At 43.0% G+C, this 25,337-nt stretch overlaps 1 protein-coding gene and 1 pseudogene across 1 annotated transcript; both read right to left on the reverse strand.

Moving 5' to 3' along the window:
- Positions 1-419: 419 nt before the first annotated feature.
- LOC137294269 (collagen alpha-6(VI) chain-like) lies at positions 420-18,335 on the reverse strand. Its single transcript, XM_067825277.1, has 7 exons — positions 18,254-18,335; positions 11,669-12,217; positions 5,963-6,481; positions 5,781-5,807; positions 4,668-5,225; positions 3,803-4,279; positions 420-3,092 (listed from the first exon to the last, which is right to left on the reverse strand). The coding sequence occupies exons 1-7, from the start codon at positions 18,333-18,335 to the stop codon at positions 2,551-2,553; spliced, it is 2,754 nt and encodes a 917-aa protein (XP_067681378.1). The 3' UTR covers positions 420-2,550.
- LOC137294270 (collagen alpha-6(VI) chain-like) lies at positions 17,894-25,011 on the reverse strand (annotated as a pseudogene).
- Between the last annotated feature and the right edge of the window lie 326 nt (positions 25,012-25,337).

Genomic DNA, 25,337 nt, shown 5'->3' on the forward strand with positions numbered 1-25,337 from the left:
GTGTTGCCCCTGATGTTTATCTTTTCACGGAGCCTAAGTAAGGGACACTCTTGACTCGTGTTTGCCTTCATTGGTAGCAGCTGGTGCCAGCAATTGTGCTGGTCTGCATGGTTCTATTGTTGCTTCCTTTAACAAAGGCCGGACATCCTCTCTTATTTACCTAACTTGTCACAAGGAAACACTCAATGCTTTGTAGTCCAATGACATGTCTTGCCCAAAACAAAAGGTGTCACTATTTTCAAAATGCGAGGCTTCGGACGTGTCGGTCACTCATCGTTCATTATATGTTTGCGTCAAGTGGGCAAAGCTCCATTATTTCCACGGTGCTTCAAATACAGAAATAACATAAAAGACAGTCATTCACAAAATTCTTGCATATTTATGTTATAGGTTTGTTCCGACAAACTCAAAAACACTAATTTTTTTATGGTAACTAATTTATCTCAATTTATCCTAAACTTTACAGTAACAAAATTGGGAAAAACATATTTTTTATATCTATTTCCACCCCCCAAACACCCCAGTTTTATTTGTTTTTCATGTGTCACAACTCCAGTGGCCAATGTGCAGTTTGACGTTTTTTGTCTTTTTCATGTTTTTCAAAAGAATCTTTCATCATTTGATTAATGACGTTGTAGCCTCATGCTTGGCGTGGTTTGGCCCGTTTGTACTTTTGTACAAAAAGACTTTGTCACAAACTTTGTAACAAGGTAAACAAGGTAACAAGGTAAAAGCAATAATGGTTACTCCTTACTGTCTTCTGATTCAGCAATGGCAGCGAGGAAACATGTCTGTCAAACACTGACACATTAAAATTCATATTTCTGAATTTTATCGCGAAAAGGTGTGTACAAAATTATATCTGAGATTTGTGTATGTCCTAACCTTTACGGTGGCTACCACTGAAACCAACTGATTTTGTGAAGCCAAACAATGCCAAGTACAACAGACACTAGGGGAAATCATGGGAAACCATGTGGTCTGTATCTTTGGGGACCAGTTACTGTGTTATTTCTGATATTATTAGTGACTGTCGTTACCGTTATGGTCACTGCGATTATCATGGGTTTTGTGAGTAAGGTCAGATTTTGTTACGACGGTGACATTTTGCAAGTTTAATGTTGTTGGAATCTATATTTTCAATTGAAAGATATCAGATCTTTTAGAATCGTATTTACCATAAACTTTTGGCATCAAATGAATAAATCAATAAGCATACAAGAGTAACTTTTTGGCTACGATAAGGCAGGGTACTGTAACGACAGAGGATAAATCGGCCTTGATATTGCGTTACGGTAGTGACATTATATACAGTCACAATGTCACTGCCGTCACATACAGATCTTGGCGTGAGTCGCACAACGCACAAATATCAACATACAGACCTTGATATGAGTCGTACAACGCACAACGTTCAACATATAGAGCTTGGTGTGATTGGCACAACGCACAACCCTCAACATACAGATCTTGGTATGAGTCGCACAACGCAGAAATATCAACATACAGATCTTGATGCGAGTCGCACAACCTTCAACATACAGATCTTGGTGCGAGTCGCACAACACACAACCCTCAACATGCAGATCTGGGTGCGAGTCGCACAACCTTCAGCATACAGATCTTGGTGCGAGTCGCACAACCTTCAGCATACAGATCGTGGTGCGAGTCGCACAACCTTCAGCATACAGATCTTGGTGCGAGTCACACAACCTTCAGCATACAGATCTTGGTGCGAGTCACACAACCTTCAGCATACAGATCTTGGTGCGAGTCGTACAACGCACAACCCTCAACATACAGATCGTGGTACGAGTCGCACAACCTTCAACATACAGATCTTGGTGCGAGTCACACAACCCTCAACATACAGATCTTGGTGCGAGTCACACAACCTTCAACATACAGATCTTGGTGCGAGTCACACAACCTTCAACATACAGATCTTGGTGCGCGTCGTACAACGCACAACCCTCAACATACAGATCTTGGTGAGAGTCGCACAACGAACACCCTTCCACATACAGATCTTGGTGCGAGTCGCACACGGCACAACCTTCAACATACAGATCTTGGTGCGAGTCACACAACCCTCAACATACAGATCTTGGTGCGAGTCGCACAACGCACAACTCTCAACATACAGATCTTGGTGCGAGTCGCACAACGCACAACCCTCAACATACAGATCTTGGTGCGAGTCACACAACCCTCAACATACAGATCTTGGTGCGAGTCGCACAACGCACAACTCTCAACATACAGATCTTGGTGAGAGTCGCACAACCTTCAGCATACAGATCTTGGTGCGAGTCACACAACCTTCAACATACAGATCTTGGTGAGAGTCGCACAACGAACACCCTTCCACATACAGATCTTGGTGCGAGTCGCACACGGCACAACCCTCAACATACAGATCTTGATGCGAGTCGCACAACCCTCAACATACAGATCTTGGTGCGAGTCGCACAACGCACAACCCTCAATATACAGATCTTGATGTGACAACGTGTCGCCAATCTCCCATTTGAATTATACTGTTCCTATTCATGGTCCAGGTGTGCAGACTATGTCGTGCAGGTCTCGGCTGTGTGTGACCAGGTCGTCTGTTCCTTCGAGGTGTATACAAATGTCAGAACTCTTTAGGAATCGGGATGGCGAATAATTTCTCTTAGCACCAATATCCATCAAGATAACATGAGTGTCCTCAAGAGTGTTGAGGTCACGTGTTATCACCTGTGCCATGACAAGCACTGCAACCTTCTTTGCTTCAGGTCTTCCTCCGCGAGCACCTGCGAATAATGAGTCCACATCCTGTTCGGCTGTTGTGAGATCAACCGGTCCGCTCCGAGGCTGTAGACTGTGGATTGACCTGAATAGCTCCATCTTGTTGCTGTAGCTATTGAACAAGATCTGGGCTACCGTCTGCTGACCAAATGTTACCACGCTGACCATGACGTTGTGTCTGCCGACGGGGAAGTTGTCGCTAGCGTCCATGAGGAAGGTGAGGACATCGTTCCACTGAGAAAAGGTTTGAGAGCTGGCCTCTACGAGGAACACCAGGTCGATGGCGGTGGTGAAGCCACATGCTGAAACAGCACAGACGGTGGTACAGAGAGAGATCGAGATCACATCAAACCTGGATGTATGTGAACAGTGGAACAACAGAACCCAGTCGCGGATATCTTTCAGCAAAGTGTTATTTTCATATCCATATCCATCAACTCAAGTATGGGTTATCGAATGACAAAGTAGTGTGAGTGTGATGGAAAGGTAGAACAACGACAGACATCGATTTACAACAGATAGGAGTGCGGAAACTTACAGACATGTCATATAAAGACACGGTTGACCCGTCGTAGTCCGTCAGGCGTCCAATAACAGTCGACTTATGCACGGATCAAATAGCGATAACACTGAGCTGCATGCAGCCAGTAAGTACGACCAACGACGAACTTGAAGTAATACATTTCTCGCATATCTTGTCAAAATCAAATGAAGTCCACTTGTTAACGATATTAATCAAATATCATATGTCGAAGATCACCAAATAAATGTTAAGACCGAGATTAGAAAGGACCAAATATTCTGTGGACCATCTCTTTGAATTTTCGTTTGGGGAGACAAAATAAGATGAATTTTAATGATAATCAATATTAACATATTTTGTATACCCAATGGGTTTAAATCAACACCTCCCCGGAGGTCACTGAACAGGCCATGTGTCCGTATGTGTACTGAGATTTGCATGTGTGGAGAGAGCCCGTGGATGCAACAGGTACAAAAGGCTGAAGCCTACCTTCACAATACCTGTTCCACAACATCGATGGGATGTCAGTTTCCCAAACGGGTCTCGAAGAAAAGCCGTATCTTGGAACTGAAGCTATTCGCTCTATGACGTAATCGTTGACATTTCTGCCAATACCAACGGACATAACCTTTGACCCTGAGTCAGCAAGACGCCATATCTGCCGGAAGAGAGGAGCCGGTGCTGCCACGTGATCGTCGCTGATGATGATGATGCAATTCGCGCCGCTGACATCGGCTGGAAACTGGACCTCGTTGAGCATTTCTGGTAAGGTTGAGCTGGCAGTTTTGTGAGATGTCACGTCGGTTGGTAACGTAGGCAAAATGTCAGAAGAATGAAAAACACTGATATTGTGAGCAGTAGATAGTGATTTGGTGAACTTTATAAATTCCCCCACATATAGTTGAGCGACAGCCTCATTTTCAACGTTGATGATGAAAGTAACATTGGCTGGAGTATAGCTGCAATCTAAAAAAAATAGTTCGACTCAAACATTGATAACTAGTTATTGTCTTTAACAAATTTTAGGAGGAACTACGATTTACCTTTGTGAGTACATGGTTTCTACGGTGAGTCTGTAAAGCTACAGGAAAATGTATATGATATTAAATATTTCGAACTTACGATTCTCCACGTCTGCGTCGCTTCCCACAGTGTTTTCTGATAAAAGGGAGATAACCGTTTAGGAGATAATCATTAATCTTTCATGGACATTCAGTGCAACAAAAAAGATATAACTAGCTATCAATTTAGTTTTGCCTTTTTGCTGTGACAGAAATCATCTTAAAACTAACGAACGTAAACTATTTCACATACTTCTACGAGTGCACATAGACATACACAAACGATCACTCACCATTCACTACCTCAGCATGTAGCTCAGTCAGGAACGTATAGTTAATGGAGTGGTTAAGAGACTGCAACAGGCAAGGGTTCGAAATTATAGCCTCTTTCTCGTTGACTGTACTTCCTATCCCAAAAGACAAAAATGAAATCGTGACACCGAGTCGTTTCAAATTCGTGGCTGCCTCCAGAACATCAGCCCTGCTTTGAGACAAGCCGTCGGACAGAATAAAAGCCACCAATGCTGGACAAGTCTGGCCAGTGTCCATGAGGAAACGCGGTGACCTCTTCACAACATTCACGGCCTGAGCTAAAGCTCCAGATAAGTCCGACACCCCATGCTGAGGCTTCAGATCGTTGATGGCGGCGAGGAGGTCAGATACGTTGACGCTGTTTTCCAAGACAATTGTGACCTCTGATGAGAAGGTTATCAAAGTCACGTGTTGGTCCATGTCTGCGACGGTGAGTGTCTTCAGGAACGTCGTCAGCAACGTTATGATGGATGGAACATATTTGGTCATGCTGTGGGAGAGGTCAACTAGGAGAGTGATATCTGTTCTTGTATCACAAGCTTGAAAAGAAGGGAAGGACAGTGAGGTGCGCTGTGATGCCTGTCATACTTTAGTGAGTAATGAAACCTTCACAGAGACTACAAGCAGTTTGATTTTCTTGAGAAAGACGTTCAGAGCATACCAGTACAACACACGTTGTGTCAAACAAAATATGTTTACTTTGTTCCATCACGCGTCTGATGGAAATATTTATGAGAACTCATACAACAGGTTTGGTACTTAGTTAAAGTTACACAATCACTGATTGGTTCCTGTTGCTTGTTTGCGTCTCTACAAAAACGTTGCATTTTACCGAAGTGTGTTTTTCAAGAAAAAGACGATTACTCCAGTCTATGTTTCATTCAGCTGAAATACAGACTTCAAATTGCAAATGGCAAATCGGGCATTTGGAATCATTTAATGGCTTTAATTCTAGCATTGTCTATGAACACCGGACCTAATTAACAGATCAGTGATAGGTTTCCAAGAGTACAATTTTATGTAACGATGTGACGTTCTCGTCGTTACGCTAAACATTCGCTAAAGCAGAGAGAGTCAGGACCACAAATACATACCCACAGTGTTCGGCTGTAGCGATATATCTGAAATAATAAAATGCATATATTCACAATAATTATGTTTCTAAAGGACTATTTGTAATAATAAAAAGAAATAAATATGAAATGCACTTAAACATTTGTTGAAAGGATGATCATTTATTTCAAACTCTACCATCTATGTCTGCCTTCTAACTTACCGTTACAGACGAGGTCTCTGAGTTCTGGAATAAGCCCTGACAGGGAACTCCAATTCCCCAACGAGAAGGACACGTTGCTGGATGTTGCCAAGGCCCGTAACTCTTCTTGACTTTCGTTGTTTCCAATCTCAACTGTAATCACTAGAACGTTGTTGTCCCGAAATACCTGGGTGTCTTCGGGAGAAAAACCAACATGTCGGTCTGTGATTAACACTGCCACATTGGGATATTCTGGTCTAAGGTTTGAGAATCTGTTGACGATGTTTTCATAGAGCAGAGATGGACTTAACTCCTTCCATTGAGACTTGTGGCAGGAACAGTTACTGGAGAAGTCTCGCCAGTTCATTTGACAGCCATTGGCGCTGCCGTCTGGAAGCCAGTCGATTGAGGTCACCGCCAGCTGGTCGCCCATAGTCTTGAGGAACTCGGATATAAGCCCACCAGAGCACCAACCCCATGATTGACGACCAGAAGAGACTTCATCCCAAGCCATAACAAAAGTCACATCTTTCTGGCATGCTGATATCAACAAAAATATATACATTTACACGTCATCCAGCGTTTGTGTTCCTGTAATTTGTACATGCAGTGTGTAGATAATATCACGCGGAAACACTTGGGTGACAGAGTCTCGCCCGGCAAACTATTTGTTTTCAATATGTTTTAACAGCCACTTAATTGTTGATAAATCATGTATGATATGTGTAATGATTGTACCCTCCATAACCAATGTAGGAAATAAAGATCATTCCTTCCTTTGATGTCTTTGAATGACATTTAGAAGTGATACATATAATGACACGGGTTGTTTATGGATGACAACTTCTTTATTGTGAAGAGTCACGACGTTTCGAAGTAGATCCTTACTTCTTCATCACAGACAATAATACCACCATCACAGAAGCTGACAAAGGTTAGGCTACCGTCATCATGAATACCCGGACTTCCTGAAGCTCGTCAACAAGACCCTCTCCGACAACACCACCTGCCAAACTATCCAGAAAAACCCCACAGCCAAACTAGGGTGACAACACAAGAAAACCCTCAAGGACCTTCGCCAGAGAAGAGAAATTAATGACACCTTCAACCACACCAACTCCATCAACTCACAGTCAAGAGCCACAATCAGGATCCACAAGAACCCCCCTAAAGCCAGAATACTAGTCTGGTCTAAAGGATCCGTCTTCTACAACACTGCCCAATTCCTTTCCAGACTCCTGGCCCCCTGAGCCAAAGATGGCAATTCCTACATCAGTGACTCTTCAACATTTGCCAATCTGTTAAAGGAATCCAACCTCACAGGCACCATTGTCAGCTACGACGTCATCGATCTCTTCACGAACATCCATCTACAAGAAGCCCTAGACATCCTCCGATACAAGCAGACAATATCATCAGCCTCACTGCAAGCTGCTTTGACACATTTTACTTCACATGTAACGACAAAATCTACAGGCAAATACATGGACTACCCATGGGATCACCACTGTCGCCACTCACCACCGAAATATTCATGACATCACTCGAAGAATCAGCTCTCTCAACTGCACCATTCAAACCCCAATCTTGGTATAGAAAAGTGGATGACACATTTACCATCATAGCACCCCAGGACGATCCCACAGAACTACTTAATCACCTCAATGCGCAGCACCAAAGAATCCAGTTCACCATGGAAACAGAAGCGAATCAACACTTACCCTTTCTGGATGTGTCTCTCCACAATACAGGAAACGAACTCAAGACCTCTGTCTACCGCAAGTCCACGCACACAGACCAGTACATCCATTACAACTCATGCCACCATCCCAAGATAAAACAAGCCATCATTGCAACGCTCACGAGACGTGCCAAAGCCATTTGCCACTCCGATGCTCTCAACAAAGACCTGGACCACCTAAAGGACACATTCACCTCCATCAATGGTTACCCTGCACTCCTAGTCTCTAGAATCAACAAGACCATCAAATCCTCAAAACCTAAACCCAAAGCTGCCTCATCACCCATCAGGATCACCATTCCCTACCTAGTCCCTGTCAGCCATCAGATCTCCCGACTAGTGAAAAACAAAGCCAACATAGATGTCACCTTCTCCAGCAACAAGACCATCAAAACCCTCCTACACGCCAACGACAAAGGCACCAGTAGCCCCCAGAGGAAGCGTATATCAAATCCTCTGTGATTGTGGTGACACATACATCGGCGAAACCCTTAGGCCCCTCAACACCAAACTGAAAGAACATCAGGCATCCGTCAACAAACTTGACCTCAAATCTGCTGTTTCCGAACACATCAGCAAGAACTAGGACCACACCATCATATGGGAAGCCACCAAGGCCTTATCTGTCGACAACAGCAACTGGCGGCAAAGGAAATTGCAAGAGGCCATAGACATCAGAAGAAGCCGACCAGCTATTAACTGTGACCAAGGAACACATCTCCCTAGCGCTTGGGACTTATTAATATTGGAATAATTCATTATCATTGCTGCCCACTTCACCCTTGTACATACTACCAATAAGGCCCACTCCCACTTGTCTCTTACTACTTGTTACATGCCGCCACTGTTATCACATCACCCACGCCTGGATTAACACTCCCTGACTTCCTTTGTCCATTATACCCCACCCCATCTGGGTAAACAACCCTCCTGGCTTCCACTCCTGTCCATCCACCTATTAACTACTGGCTTCCTTTGTCATACTGTTGTTCTTACAGGTACATACATAGCTCGTTGTACTCCATTGTTTCATTCACCTGATGAAGAAGTAAGAACATACTTCGAAACGTCGTGATTCTTCACAATAAAGAAGTTTTCATCCATAAAAAACTCGTGTCTTTATTCCTTCCTTCCTCCATTCCTCCCGTCCTCCATTCCTTCCTTCATCATGGTGTACAGTCACGCTGTATGCGTTGTAAATTTGACAGGGACGTTGTACATATGTATATGTTTGAAAGGGGCGTTTTGCATACAGATGTCCTACATGGACGTGATATATATGTATGTGTTTGACAGCATTGTTGTAAATGTATATGATTGACATGGAGGTGGTACATATGTATGTGTTTGACAGCATTGTTGTAAATGTATATGATTGACATGGAGGTGGTACATATGTATGTGTTTGACAGCATTGTTGTAAATGTATATGATTGACATGGAGGTGGTACATATGTATATGTTTGACAGCATAGTTGTAAATGTATATGATTGACATGGAGGTGGTACATATGTATGTGTTTGACAGCATTGTTGTAAATGTATATGATTGACATGGAGGTGGTACATATGTATGTGTTTGACAGCATAGTTGTAAATGTATATGATTGACATGGAGGTGGTACATATGTATATGTTTGACATGGAGGTGGTATATATGTATATGATTGACATGGAGGTGGTACATATGTATGTGTTTGACAGCATTGTTGTAAATGTATATGATTGACATGGAGGTGGTACATATGTATGTGTTTGACAGCATAGTTGTAAATGTATATGATTGACATGGAGGTGGTACATATGTATGTGTTTGACAGCATTGTTGTAAATGTATATGATTGACATGGAGGTGATATATATGTATATGTTTGACATGGAGGTGGTATATATGTATATGATTGACATGGAGGTGGTACATATGTATGTGTTTGACAGCATAGTTGTAAATGTATATGATTGACATGGAGGTGGTACATATGTATGTGTTTGACAGCATAGTTGTAAATGTATATGATTGACATGGAGGTGATATATATGTATATGTTTGACATGGAGGTGGTATATATGTATATGATTGACATGGAGGTGGTACATATGTATATGTTTGACATGGAGGTGGTATATATGTATATGATTGACATGGAGGTGGTACATATGTATGTGTTTGACAGCATTGTTGTAAATGTATATGATTGACATGGAGGTGGTACATATGTATGTGTTTGACAGCATAGTTGTAAATGTATATGATTGACATGGAGGTGGTACATATGTATGTGTTTGACAGCATTGTTGTAAATGTATATGATTGACATGGAGGTGATATATATGTATATGTTTGACATGGAGGTGGTATATATGTATATGATTGACATGGAGGTGGTACATATGTATGTGTTTGACAGCATAGTTGTAAATGTATATGATTGACATGGAGGTGGTACATATGTATGTGTTTGACAGCATAGTTGTAAATGTATATGATTGACATGGAGGTGATATATATGTATATGTTTGACATGGAGGTGGTATATATGTATATGATTGACATGGAGGTGGTACATATGTATGTGTTTGACAGCATTGTTGTAAATGTATATGATTGACATGGAGGTGGTACATATGTATATGTTTGACAGCATTGTTGTAAATGTATATGATTGACATGGAGGTGGTACATATGTATGTGTTTGACAGCATTGTTGTAAATGTATATGATTGACATGGAGGTGGTACATATGTATATGTTTGACAGCATAGTTGTAAATGTATATGATTGACATGGAGGTGGTACATATGTATGTGTTTGACAGCATAGTTGTAAATGTATATGATTGACATGGAGGTGGTACATGTGTATATGTTTGACAGCATTGTTGTAAATGTATATGATTGACATGGAGGTGGTACATATGTATATGTTTGACAGCATTGTTGTAAATGTATATGATTGACATGGAGGTGGTACATATGTATGTGTTTGACAGCATAGTTGTAAATGTATATGATTGACATGGAGGTGGTACATATGTATGTGTTTGACAGCATAGTTGTAAATGTATATGATTGACATGGAGGTGGTACATATGTATGTGTTTGACAGCATAGTTGTAAATGTATATGATTGACATGGAGGTGGTACATATGTTTGTGTTTGACAGCATAGTTGTAAATGTATATGATTGACATGGAGGTGGTACATATGTATGTGTTTGACAGCATTGTTGTTAATGTATATGATTGACATGGAGGTGGTACATATGTATGTGTTTGACAGCATAGTTGTAAATGTATATGATTGACATGGAGGTGGTACATATGTATGTGTTTGACAGCATTGTTGTAAATGTATATGATTGACATGGAGGTGATATATATGTATATGTTTGACATGGAGGTGGTATATATGTATATGATTGACATGGAGGTGGTACATATGTATGTGTTTGACAGCATAGTTGTAAATGTATATGTTTGACATGGAGGTGGTATATATGTATATGTTTGACATGGAGGTGGTATATATGTATAGGATTGACATGGAGGTGGTATACATAATTTGACATGGAGGTGGTATATATGTATATGTTTGACATGGAGGTGGTATATATGTATATGTTTGACAGGAACGTTGTTTATGTGTATGTCTGAAGGGGACGTGGTATGTGAGTACGTTTGACAATATCGTAACTGAAAGGCTGTTATAAACGGCATATAACCGTGCTTTCAGTCTCACAAATAAGAGTGGAAACAAGCTATAGAGGGAGGCGCAGAGCCTGTATCGTCTTGCAGAAGTGTAACCAGTTTGTTATAGACCAGTCGTAGCATCATGCAAACCATATCAGTGTGGTTCTAAAGACAAAAGTTTATTCCCTACACACCCATCCACCCTGGGAGACGCACACGCCCACGTCCACGCACTTGCACATTGCTCGAAGTCGGCGGGCAGTTATGACACGCGAGACTGATTTCCTGTTACTCACAGTTGCATGCTTTTTGGCGAATCATGGACGCCGACCTAAGAAGCTCGTCTCTGTCTTCGACCATCATCAGACGGTTGTCAGTCGTTGCTAAGGGAAGCAGGTCGCGACGGCCGACGTTACTGCCAACTCCGACCACAACGATAGCATCGCCACCATCACCTACGGAACTGACGATGTCAATCACCTCGGCAGACGGTGTACTCTCCACAACAACAACGACCAAACCGGGAACTTGTGGTGTTGTGGGCGTACTGTTCACTCTAGACCAACATTCACTTCTACAGCTGGTTGTATTACGTTGAAGCAAGTCGAACGCACAACGGTACACTGTTACCTGATGATGCACGTAAATGATGACCTTTGCCCCTCTAATGTCTCCGATCTCCTGCAGAAAGTCGTCGTAGAAGATGTCCCAACAGGAATAGCACCAGCAGCAGCTGCCTACGAAGTAGGACCCGCGTTTGCCGTCACAGTTGCAGTTAGTTAGGTCGTTAAAGGGGAATTTTGCGTATTCCACAACAAGTGTGATATCTCCACGACAATCCGTGCCTGACAAAGGAACATGTACTTAGCAGTTACATATAACAGTAACCGGGTACTTACACAAGTAACATGCAGCTACCAACCTTAAAACCGGGTATCTGCACAGGTAATATGCAGCTACCAACCTTACAGCCGGGTATCTGCACAGGTAATATGCAGCTACCAACTTTACAACCGGGTATCTGCACGGGTAATATGCAGCTACCAACCTTACAGTCGGGTATATGCACAGGTAATATGCAGCTACTAACCTTACAGTAGGGTATGTGAACAGGTAATATGCAGCTACTAACCTTACAACCATTAACCTGCACAGGTACTGGGCAGCGACTAGCTTTACAACCAGATATTTGCCCAGGTATTCAAAGTAAAATGCGGCTAATTTACAAGCCGGCGTTATACCACCCCACGTGATGTGAGATAAGATGGGTACGAGTAACATATCAACATAGCTCACACCGGGGTAGATGTGAAAGCTGGGCAGTATTACAGACAGGCATTATCATGGGACATGTTAAAGGCGCCAGATTTGTAATGTGCAATTTAACTTTATATGATAAAGATCTGAAACAATTAAAGATAACAACTCACCTTGTCCCGCGGAACATGTGTAACCAATTAAGAAAATGGAAACAATTAACACAACCTTTGCCAGCATGTCTGAGTGTATGTGAGCGTAGACGTACAGTAGTGTTGATTCCTGCTGTACTGACGTCACATTCCTGTCGTGTGAGAGGGCCATGTGCTATGCGTGTGGTGGTTACCAGGATACGGGGTCGGAGTGCTAGACTTAACGCGATCCTGTTCGATTAGGAGATTAATGTTTAAGAAAATGTAGTCTATCATAACACCAGGGGAACCATTTCGATGAGCAATGGAGCTTATTTTATCCATACTGGATGAAATGACTATAGGTTTTGTGTCACGTACCTGCTACAATGTCACACATTAGTGACACTCTGCTGACACATCGTCATGTGGTAAACACACTCTGCATACAACCAGGAAGTTTTCCTGGGGTTGATGACAGCAAAGTGTTACACTTCAAAGATTGCGTTTCAGATTGTGGGGAATAACAGGGAATTATCCTGGGGTATCCATGACGCATACATTTCTGTCTCATGTTGCCCCGTATCATATACAAGCTGTCATCAAGCCTGAGCACTACATTGTATCCCTGTCCTTATACCCACTTCTAAACTGTTCATCTTGAACCCGAGTGGGAGTGGTTTCTCCGACTTATCAACCTTTGTGTGCAAAAATGGTTTAAAATATAAATAATATAACGATATAATATAGTATGGATACTATATAACAATGGATATCAAGACACCCCAGTGCCTTATAACAAATCTCCAAGCACCTGACCAAGCAGGACCCATATGACATGTGAAGACATGAGGGTGAGATACATAAACTGTGGTCATCGGGAACCATATGACACGTGAAGACATGAGGGTGAGATACCTAAACTGTGGTCATCGGGAACCATGTGACACGTGAAGACATGTGGGTGAGATACATAAACTGTGGTCATCGGGAACCATATGACACGTGAAGACATGTGGGTGAGATACATAAACTGTGGTCATCGGGAACCATATGACACGTGAAGACATGTGGGTGAGATACTCCCATAGTGGTCATCGGGAACCATATGACACGTGAAGACATGTGGGTGAGATGCATAAACTGTGGTCATCGGGAACCATATGACACGTGAAGACATGTGGGTGAGATACTCCCATAGTGGTCATCGGGAACCATATGACACGTGAAGACATGTGGGTGAGATACCCCCACTGTGGTCATCGGGAACCATATGACACGTGAGGACATGTGGGTGAGATACCCCCACTGTGGTCATCGGGAACCATATGACACGTGACGACATGTGGGTGAGATACTCCCATAGTGGTCATCGGGAACCAAATGACACGTGAAGACATGTGGGTGAGATACCTAAACTGTGGTCATCGGGAACCATATGACACGTGAAGACATGTGGGTGAGATACATAAACTGTGGTCATCGGGAACCATATGACACGTGAAGACATGAGGGTGAGATACTCCCATAGTGGTCATCGGGAACCATATGACACGTGAAGACATGTGGGTGAGATACTCCCATAGTGGTCATCGGGAACCATATGACACGTGAAGACATGTGGGTGAGATACCCCCACTGTGGTCATCGGGAACCATATGACACGTGAAGACATGTGGGTGAGATACTCCCATAGTGGTCATCGGGAACCATATGACACGTGAAGACATGTGGGTGAGATACCCCCACTGTGGTCATCGGGAACCATATGACACGTGAAGACATGTGGGTGAGATACTCCCATAGTGGTCATCGGGAACCATATGACACGTGAAGACATGTGGGTGAGATACTCCCATAGTGGTCATCGGGAACCATATGACACGTGAAGACATGTGGGTGAGATACTCCCATAGTGGTCATCGGGAACCATATGACACGTGAAGACATGAGGGTGAGATACCTAAACTGTGGTCATCGGGAACCATATGACACGTGAAGACATGTGGTAGAGATACTCCCATAGTGGTCATCGGGAACCATATGACACGTGAAGACATGTGGGTGAGATACATAAACTGTGGTCATCGGGAACCATATGACACGTGAAGACATGAGGGTGAGATACTCCCATAGTGGTCATCGGGAACCATATGACACGTGAAGACATGTGGGTGAGATACCTAAACTGTGGTCATCGGGAACCATATGACACGTGAAGACATGTGGGTGAGATACCTAAACTGTGGTCATCGGGAACCATATGACACGTGAAAACATGTGGGTGAGATACTCCCATAGTGGTCATCGGGAACCATATGACACGTGAAGACATGTGGGTGAGATACCCCCACTGTGGTCATCGGGAACCATATGACACGTGAAGACATGTGGGTGAGTTACTCCCATAGTGGTCATCGGGAACCATATGACACGTGAAGACATGTGGGTGAGATACTCCCATAGTGGTCGTCGGGAACCATATGACACGTGAAGACATGTGGGTGAGATACCCCCACTGTGGTTATCAGGAACCATATGACACGTGAAGACATGTGGGTGAGATACTCCCATAGTGGTCATCGGGAACCATATGACACGTGAAGACATGTGGGTGAGATACCCCCACTGTGGTCATCGGGAACCATATGACACGTGAAGACATGTGGGTGAGATACTCCCATAGTGGTCATCGGGAACCATATGACACGTGAAGAGATGTGGGTGAGATACTCCCATAGTGGTCATCGTGAACCATATGACACGTGAAGACATGTGGGTAAGATACCCCCACTGTGGTCATCGGGAACAACTGAATGGGATGCGAAGTTAACGTATTTACTGTAAACCCGAATGTAGGTGAAAAAATGGTCTGCGAAAACCAGCTGACATACTATATGCATACAAAGTCAAGTCTTTTCTAAGATGTCGTATCAAAAGCTTTTTATCAGATTAATGAGCGAGTGAGTTCAGTTTTACGCCGCTTTTAACTTTTTAATCCATGCGTCTTAAAGGAGGCCAAGCTATCTCTTCATGGTTACAACCCATGCTTCTGAAAGGAGATCACCCTGTGTCTTCATGGTTACAACCAATGCTTCTTAAAGGAGATCACCCTGTCTCTTCATGGTTGCAATCCATGCTTCTTAAAGGAGATCACCCTGTGTCTTCATGGTTACAACCCATGCTTCTTAAAGGAGATCACCCTGTGTCTTCATTGTTACAATCCATGCTTCTTAAAGGAGATCACCCTGTGTCTTCATGGTTACAATCCATGCTTCTTAAAGGAGGTCACCCTGTCTCTTCATGGTTACAGTCCATGCTTCTGAAAGGGGGTCACCTTGTCTTTCATGAAAGGAGGTCATAATTGTATTACAAACAGATCACAAAGAGGATGTTATGAATGTATTGTGGTCACCTAGCAGTTTTTATCTGTTGGATAATCTTTGATAGCTCCCTGGGCGCATTTGTTGGTGCTCCATTTCTGGATGTGTGATTTATCTATGTTTGTATCTGTATATAGATATCTTTTGTCTAAAATGCTTCTCTCCGTGGTGGTTGTTTTTGTATCTATATTTGTCGTCGTCTCTTACTTTTTGCCTGTGTCAGCATCTGTAACTGTCTCCATGTCTTAGTCTTGGCCTTCGGCACCACCCGTTACAGTCTTCATGTCTTAGTCTGCACCTATGTCACCATATGTTTCTGTCTCTGTCGCCTACGTCCTAAACACGTGATTGCGTGTTCCGGATCCCCACAGCTTGACCGACGGCAGTACCCTTGTGATGTCTTAGTCTGCGTCCATGTCACCATCTGCAACTGTCTTTACGTCTTAGTCTGCGCCTATGTCACCACCTGTGACTGTCTTCATGTCTTATTCTGCGGCTGTGTCACCATCTGTAACTGTCTCCATGTCCTAGTCTGCGCCTATGTCACCACCTGTGACTGTCTTCATGTCTTAGTCTGCGTCCATGTCACCATCTGTAACTGTCTCCATGTCCTAGTCTGCGCCTATGTCACCACTTGTGACTGTCTTCATGTCTTAGTCTGCGGCTGTGTCACCATTTGTAACTGTACATATAAGTAACTGTCTCTGCGTCTACGTCCTAAATGCATGATTGTGCGTTCTGGATCTCCACAGCTCGAGTGACCGACAGGAGTGTCCGTGTGATGCCAAGGACTAAGGACTTCCTGCTGACCTTTCGTCAAGATGAATAAGGTGACAAATCTCTTCCACAAAACTCACCCAATACTGAGTGGTGTAGGTTGAAGTAACCGCTTGTATATACTTGTTTTCGTCCAGATATACTAATGACATTCTCTGTTTCATCAGGAGAGGTGTACATTCTGGCGACGTCATCAGTTACGGCATTCACAGAGGACGGTGTAGCATAGAAAATAGTGCCATCACTTGGGTAGGCTCTGTTTATATTTCTTTAGGACATCAACGGTCAACGTGGACTATATAAAACACAGACGTAGCGTCTTCGTGAACCTGGGTCACGCTGAAGGTATTAGAACTCCATCTGATGATTTTCGACACCATTAAAGGTTTCGCTTAATCAAACATTCCACAGACGTGGCTTGTCCTCAAAACCCCCTTGAAGTACAGTGTTTCTTGCATGTGATATATTCTGCTTTTCTGTCTCCGTCTGTAAGCGGTGGGTGTAGTGGCAGGGGAGAGTCACCTGGAGTCGTCGTCGTAACGTTGATGATCTCGGGGCTGACGTGGTTTGCTTCCTGGCGTGTTGAGGACGTCGACGACTGAAGATCTCGTATACTAACTTATAAACTGAAGTGTTTGGTGACGGGAACTGTACAACTGTATTAAAATATAGGTTAATTCCTACTTGTCTAGCAGCTGACAAACCGTCAACCCCACCATGTTTGTTTAATAACAGGGGCCATCTCAAATCCCTGTGTTGTTCCCTCAGTAAGTCCCACTCACTGAGGCGATTCAATATTTACAACAAACACATGTCCTACATTTTACAGATGTTGTGATCATATATGTAGTGCACCACATGTATTACTAATTTTGATGACAACACATGGAATACAATCATCATTGGTGATGATGACAAAAGCACAAAATTTACATGTTGTTTCAAAGGCATTTAGGAATCAAACTAAAAGTGCTTTATGGTTCAACTTCTTTATTATACAAGGTCACAACGTTTCGAGACAGATTCTAGTCTCTTCTTCAGGTGCAGTGAGGGTAAAACTAAAGGGTTGCAGTATATATACACATAACAGTAGACTGATAACAATGGGTAACAAGATATACAGGTTTCTATTAATTGATGTACAGGCTTCGATTGATAGATGTACAGGCTTCAACTTATGTACAGGCTTCAACTGATTGGTGTGCAGGCTTGTGTTGATTAGGTTAACGAGTTACAGGTAAAGATGTTTGGATAAAGATTAGTCACTGAGGATAAGGTGGTTCCATGAAACGGAACAATCCCTCAATCAACAGAGACGGAGGTGTTTACTTACCCAATACATGGCTCTTGGCTCTGCTGTCTGCCTCCTCACGGAGACGCAGTAAGGGGGATTCTTCACATCTGTTTGCCTTCATTGGTAACAACTTGTGCAAGTTACAAATTGCTGGGATAACTCAATGCTTGGTAGATAAGTCCAATCATATCATGTCATACCCACAACCAAAGATATCACTATTCACTTAGTGAGGCTGCGGACGTGTCTGTCACCCATCGTGCATTATATGTTCGCTTCATGTGGGCACAGGTGAGTTATTTTCAGAGCGTTTCAAGTACAGAGAACCAACATAAACGACAGACAGTAGCTACACTTTGTAATGTTGTATCATGTTCTTGCATCAAGCCATAGGGCCTCCAGAGAGTAAAATAATCGTTCAGTTGGTTTGGTTTCTCAGCCATTTAGCCAGTCGATACTACTTTACACATGTCGCAGGTTCGGGTCTACTATTGTCGGAGATGGAGTTGTTTTACAAACTGCCTGTAGTTAGAAACGTCACCATCATGAAATGTTCATATCTGTCAGTCGTCGTATGAGGCTGACAGGTGACAAACAGAAGCTGATCGAGTTCAAATTGTACTGACGCCACAGGCAAAAGCCGGTGAATTACCTGTGCGTTGGAAAGCGTCCAGTCACAACTGGTTTTCTTGCTGGAGACATGCTATGTTTTTTGCAAACGTCAAAATGACATAATGACGAAATATTGTTGAATGAAGGAAAAGAGCATGTTTCCATTCACGTCCGGTATGTGTAGTGTAAAAGTGCCATGGACGTTTGATGCCTTGAGATTCATCAGGGTATATAAACAATCATCTTTGTCTGTGATCTATGAAACTTGGTCGATTGTTCTCGTGCCACACGGGTGGTATGTTCACTTGAGTTTTCTTACAATTCCTAATTTTCTGCCCTTTTTTACCATGAAATTGTCAGAAGATATATATTATGCAAGTGCTATGCTGTGGTTGTCAACATTTCCATTCTGCCATACATACATTTTCACGAATAATATGAAAACAATGAGGTTTTTACTTATGACTTCATTCAGTGAACTGACGTTGTCCTCGCTGTTTACATTTGTGTATATGTTAAGAAATTCAGACGTTTTTATTTGGTAGAATGAAGTAAGTTTAAATGTCTACTGTTTTCCAAGACAAGTTACTCTATAACAGATGAACATATACTCACATTTGTACGGCATATTTCCTTATTTTGCGACAGTGTTAGTGTTGTAACCATGCACATGATTGTATGTTAACCCTACAAGTCACTACAAGCTGGCTGGTGGTTTTGATCTATCTAGTTTTCTAGCTGCAGCTGAAAACTGTGACAGCATTTCACGAACACTTCAGCCACTCCATCCTTTCTGTCTCACAACGCACAACCTTCAACATACAGATCTTGATGCGAGTCGCCCAACGCACAACTTCCAACATACAGAGCTTGGTGCGAGACGCACAACGCACAACCCTCCTGTTCATGGTCCAGGTGTGCAGACTATGTCGTGCAGGTCTCGGCTGTGTGTGACCAGGTCGTCTGTTCCTTCGAGGTGTATACAAATGTCAGAACTCTTTAGGAATCGGGATGGCGAATAATTTCTCTTAGCACCAATATCCATCAAGATAACATGAGTGTCCTCACGAGTGTTGAGGTCACGTGTTATCACCTGTGCCATGACAAGCACCGCGACCTTCTTTGCTTCAGGTCTTCCTCCGCGAGCACCTGCGAATAATGAGTCCACATCCTGTTCGGCTGTTGTGAGATCAACCGGTCCGCTCCGAGGCTGTAGACTGTGGATTGACCTGAATAGCTCCATCTTGTTGCTGTAGCTATTGAACAAGATCTGGGCTACCGTCTGCTGACCAAATGTTACCACGCTGACCATGACGTTGTGTCTGCCGACGGGTAAGTTGTCGCTAGCGTCCATGAGGAAGGTGAGGACATCGTTCCACTGAGAAAAGGTTTGAGAGCTGGCCTCTACGAGGAACACCAGGTCGATGGCGGTGGTGAAGCCACATGCTGAAACAGCACAGACGGTGGTACAGAGAGAGATCGAGATCACATCAAACCTGGATGTATGTGAACAGTGGAACAACAGAACCCAGTCGCGGATATCTTTCAGCAAAGTGTTATTTTCATATCCATATCCATCAACTCAAGTATGGGTTATCGAATGACAAAGTAGTGTGAGTGTGATGGACACTTGGTTATGGAAAGGTAGAACAACGACAGACATCGATTTATAACAGATACGAGTGCGGAAACATCAAGACATGCCATATAAAAACAAAGCTAAACCCTCGTAGTCCGTCACGCGTCCAATAACGGTCGACTTATTCAAGGATCAAATAGTGATGAAAATGAGCTGTATGCAGTCAGCAGCTTCGACCAACGACGAACTTGAAGTAATACATTTTTCGCATATCTTGTTAAGAGCAAATGAAGTCCACTTGTCAACGATATCAATCAAATATCATATGTCAATGATCACCAAATAAATGTTAAGACTGAGATTAGAAAGGACCAAATATTCTGTGGACCATCTCTTTGAATTTTCGTTTGGGGAGACAAAATAAGATGAATGTTTAATGATAATCAATATTAACATATTTTGTATACCCAATGGGTTTAAATCAACACCTCCCCGGAGGTCACTGAACAGGCCATGTGTCCGTATGTGTACTGAGACAGGTACAGGTACAAAAGGCTGAAGCCTACCTTCACAATACCTGTTCCACATCATCGATGGAATGTCAGTTTCCCAAACGGGTCTCGAAGAAAAGCCGTATCTTGGAACTGAAGCTATTCGCTCTATGACGTAATCGTTGACATTTCTGCCAATACCAACGGACATAACCTTTGACCCTGAGTCAGCAAGACGCCATATCTGCCGGAAGAGAGGAGCCGGTGCTGCCACGTGATCGTCGCTGATGATGATGATGCAATTCGCGCCGCTGACATCGGCTGGAAACTGGACCTCGTTGAGCATTTCTGGTAAGGTTGAGCTGGCAGTTTTGTGAGATGTCACGTCGGTTGGTAACGTAGGCAAAATGTCAGAAGAATGAAAAACACTGATATTGTGAGCAGTAGATAGTGATTTGGTGAACTTTATAAATTCCCCCACATATAGTTGAGCGACAGCCTCATTTTCAACGTTGATGATGAAAGTAACATTGGCTGGAGTGTAGCTGCAATCTAAAAAAAATAGTTCGACTCAAACATTGATAACCAGTTATTGTCTTTCACAATTTTAGGAGGAACTACGATTTACCTTTGTGAGTACATGGTTTCTACGGTGAGTCTGTAAAGCTACAGGAAAATGTATATGATATTAAATATTTCGAACTTACGATTCTCCACGTCTGCGTCGCTTCCAACAGTGTTTTCTGATAAAAGGGAGATAACCGTTTAGGAGATAATCATTAATCTTTCATGGACATTCAGTGCAACAAAAAAGATATAACTAGCTATCAATTTAGTTTTGCTTTTTTGCTGTGACAGAAATCATCTTAAAACTAACGTACGTAAACTATTTCACATACTTCTACGAGTGCACATAGACATACACAAACGATCACTCACCATTCACTACATCAGCATGTAGCTCAGTCAGGAACGTATAGTTAATGGAGTGGTTAAGAGACTGCAACAGGCAAGGGTTCGAAATTATAGCCTCTTTCTCGTTGACTGTACTTTCTATCCCAAGGGACAAAAATGAAATCGTGACACCGAGTCGTTTTATATTCGTGGCTGCCTCCAGAACATCAGCTCTACTTTGAGACAAGCCGTCGGACAAAATAAAGGCCACCAATGCTGGACAAGTCTGGCCAGTGTCCATGAGGAGACGCGGTGACCTCTTCACAACATTCACGGCCTGAGCTAAAGCTCCAGATAAGTCCGACACCCCATGCTGAGGCTTCAGCTCGTTGATGGCGGCGAGGAGGTCAGATACATTAAAGCTGTTTTCCAAGACAATTGTGACCTCTGATGAGAAGGTTATCAAAGTCACGTGTTGGTCCATGTCTGCGACGGTGAGTGTCTTCAGGAACGTCGTCAGCAACGTTATGATGGATGGAACATATTTGGTCATGCTGTGGGAGAGGTCAACTAGGAGAGTGATATCTGTTCTTGTTTCACAAGCTTGAAACGAAGACAAAGGACAGTGAAGTGCGCTGTGATGCCTAAGTGTTACTTTAGTGCGTTATGAAAACTTCGCAAAGACTAGAGGCAGTTTGATTTTCTTGAGAAAGACGAGCAGATCAAACAAACTATGTTCATTTTGTTCTATCACGCGTCTGATGGAAATATTTATGAAAACTCATACAACAGGTTTAGTACTTAGTTAAAGTTACACCATCACTGATTGGTTCCTGTTGCTTGTTTGCGTCTCTACAAAAACGTTGCATATTACGGAAGTGTGTTTTTCAAGAAAACGACGATTGCTCCAGTCTATGTTTCATTCAGCTGAAATACAGACTTCAAATTGCAAATTGGCAAATCGGGCATTTGGAATCATTTAATGGCGTTAATTCTAGCATTGTCTAAGAACACCAGACCTAATTAACAGAACAGTGATAGGTTTCCAAGAGTACAATTTTATGTAACGATGTGACGTTCTCGTCGTTACGCTAAACATTCGCTAAAGCAGAGACAACCAGGACCACAAATACCTACCCACAGTGTTCGGCTGTAGCGATATATCTGAAATAATAAAATGCATATATTCACAATAATTATGTTTTAAATGACTATTTGTAATAAAAAGAAATAAATATGAAATGGACTTAAACATTTGTTGAAAGGAAGAGCATTTATTTCAAACTCTACCATCTATGTCTGCCTTCTAACTTACCGTTACAGACGAGGTCTCTGAGTTCTGGAATGAGCCCTGACAGGGAACTCCAATTCCCCAACGAGAAGGACACGTTGCTGGATGTTGCCAAGGCCCGTAACTCTTCTTGACTTTCGTTGTTTCCAATCTCAACTGTAATCACTAGAACGTTGTTGTCCCGAAATACCTGGGTGTCTTCGGGGGAAAATCCAACATGTCGGTCTGTGATTAACACTACCACATTGGGATATTCTGGTCTAAGGTTTGAGAATCTGTTGACGATGTTTTCATAGAGCAGAGATGGACTTAACTCCTTCCATTGTGACTTGTGGCAGGAACAGTTACTGGAGAAGTCTCACCAGTTCATTTGACAGCCATAGGCGCTGCCGTCTGGAAGCCACTCGATTGAGGTCACCGCCAGCTGGTCGCCCATAGTCTTGAGGAACTCGGATATAAGCCCACCAGAGCACCAACCCCATGATTGACGACCAGATGAGACTTCATCCCAAGCCATAACAAAAGTCACATCTTTCTGGCATGCTGATATCAACAAAAATATATACATTTACACTTCATCCAGCGTTTGTGATAAACATGAAAAGGCAATAGCTACTGTTTAAAACCACGTGAATCTACAGTCTCAGTTCACTCCAGTTTAGCTGGACAGGTTTGTTTTGAAAGAATATATTTTGACCGTGGTTTCAAACCCCAGGATTGACTATATCACGACTGTGTGGATTATGAACTAAAGGTTGTCACACTACTCAGTGGCATCACACACGTCGTACTCCTCATGGATGGTATAAATGGACGACTTCATTAACAAGGTCTCCACACAAATCACTTCCTGGAACCTACACTTCATAGTGTACCTGTAGTACGTACATTCAGGGTGTAAATAATATCCCGTGTGATTGTATCACGCCCAGTAAATCTGACGGCGTTCTGTGATATTGTATGTGTACATGTTTGACTGTCACGTTGTATGTGTATGTGATTGACGGGAATACTGTGTGTGTATATGTTTGACAGAGACAATGTATGTGTACATGTTCGACAGAAACATTGTGTGTACATGTTTGGCTGTCGCGTTGTATGTGTACATATTTGACTGTCACGTTATTTGTGTAAGTGTTTGACTGTCACTGTTTGATATAAACGTTGTACGTACACAGCCTGCGTCGTGTTACAGAAATGTCACCAGTTTGTTATAGACTTATGTAATGGAAGGTGTCTCATCGTTCTGGAGGCGGGAATTTACCGGATGATGCAAACCATCTGAAGATGCACTAATCTATTCCCTACACACCCATCCACCCTGGGAGACGCACACGCCCACGTCCACGCACTTGCACATTGCTCGAAGTCGGCGGGCTGTTATGACACGCGAGACTGATTTCCTGTTACTCACAGTTGCATAATTTCTGGCGAATCATGGACGCCGACCTAAGAAGCTCGTCTCTGTCTTCCACCATTATCAGACGGTTGTCAGTCGTTGCTAAGGGAAGCAGGTCGCGGCCACTGACGCTACTGCTAACTCCGACCACAACGATAGCATCGCCACCATCACCTACGGAACTGACGACGGTTTATTCTCCACAACAACAACGACCAAACCGGAAACATGTTGTCCTCTGGGCGTAGTAGTCACACTAGATCAACAGTTGCTTGCTTTATGCTGAAGCAAGTGGAAACTACAATGGTACAATCGTCCTGGTACATGCACGTAAATGATGACCTTTGTCCCGTCGACGCCTCCGAGATCCTGCAGAAAGTCGTCGTAGAAGAGGTCCCAACAGCATCCCCAGTACCCCGAGTTCCCCCAGTACCCCCAGTTCCCCCAGTACCCGCAGCAGCAACAACAGCAGCTTCCTGTGCAGTAGGTCCCAGATCTGCTGTTACAGTCCCAGTAACTTGTGTATTCCATAACGAATGTGATATCTCCAGGACACTCAGTACCTGCCATGGCAACAGGCAATTATCAGGTAATATGCAGCTGCTAACTTTACAACCGGGTATCTGCATAGGTACTATTCAACGACTAACTTTGCAACCGGGTATCTGCACAGGTACTCTTCAACGACAAACTTTACAAACGGGTATCTGCATAGGTAATATGCAGCTGCAAACATTTCAACTGGGTATGTGCACAGGTACTCTTCAGCGACTAACTTTACAAACGGGTATCTACAAAGGTAATATGCAGCTGCTAACATCTCAACAGGGTATGTACCCACAGGTACTCTTCAGCGA

This window comes from Haliotis asinina, chromosome 8, assembly GCF_037392515.1.
Source record: "Haliotis asinina isolate JCU_RB_2024 chromosome 8, JCU_Hal_asi_v2, whole genome shotgun sequence".
NCBI lineage: Eukaryota > Metazoa > Mollusca > Gastropoda > Lepetellida > Haliotidae > Haliotis > Haliotis asinina.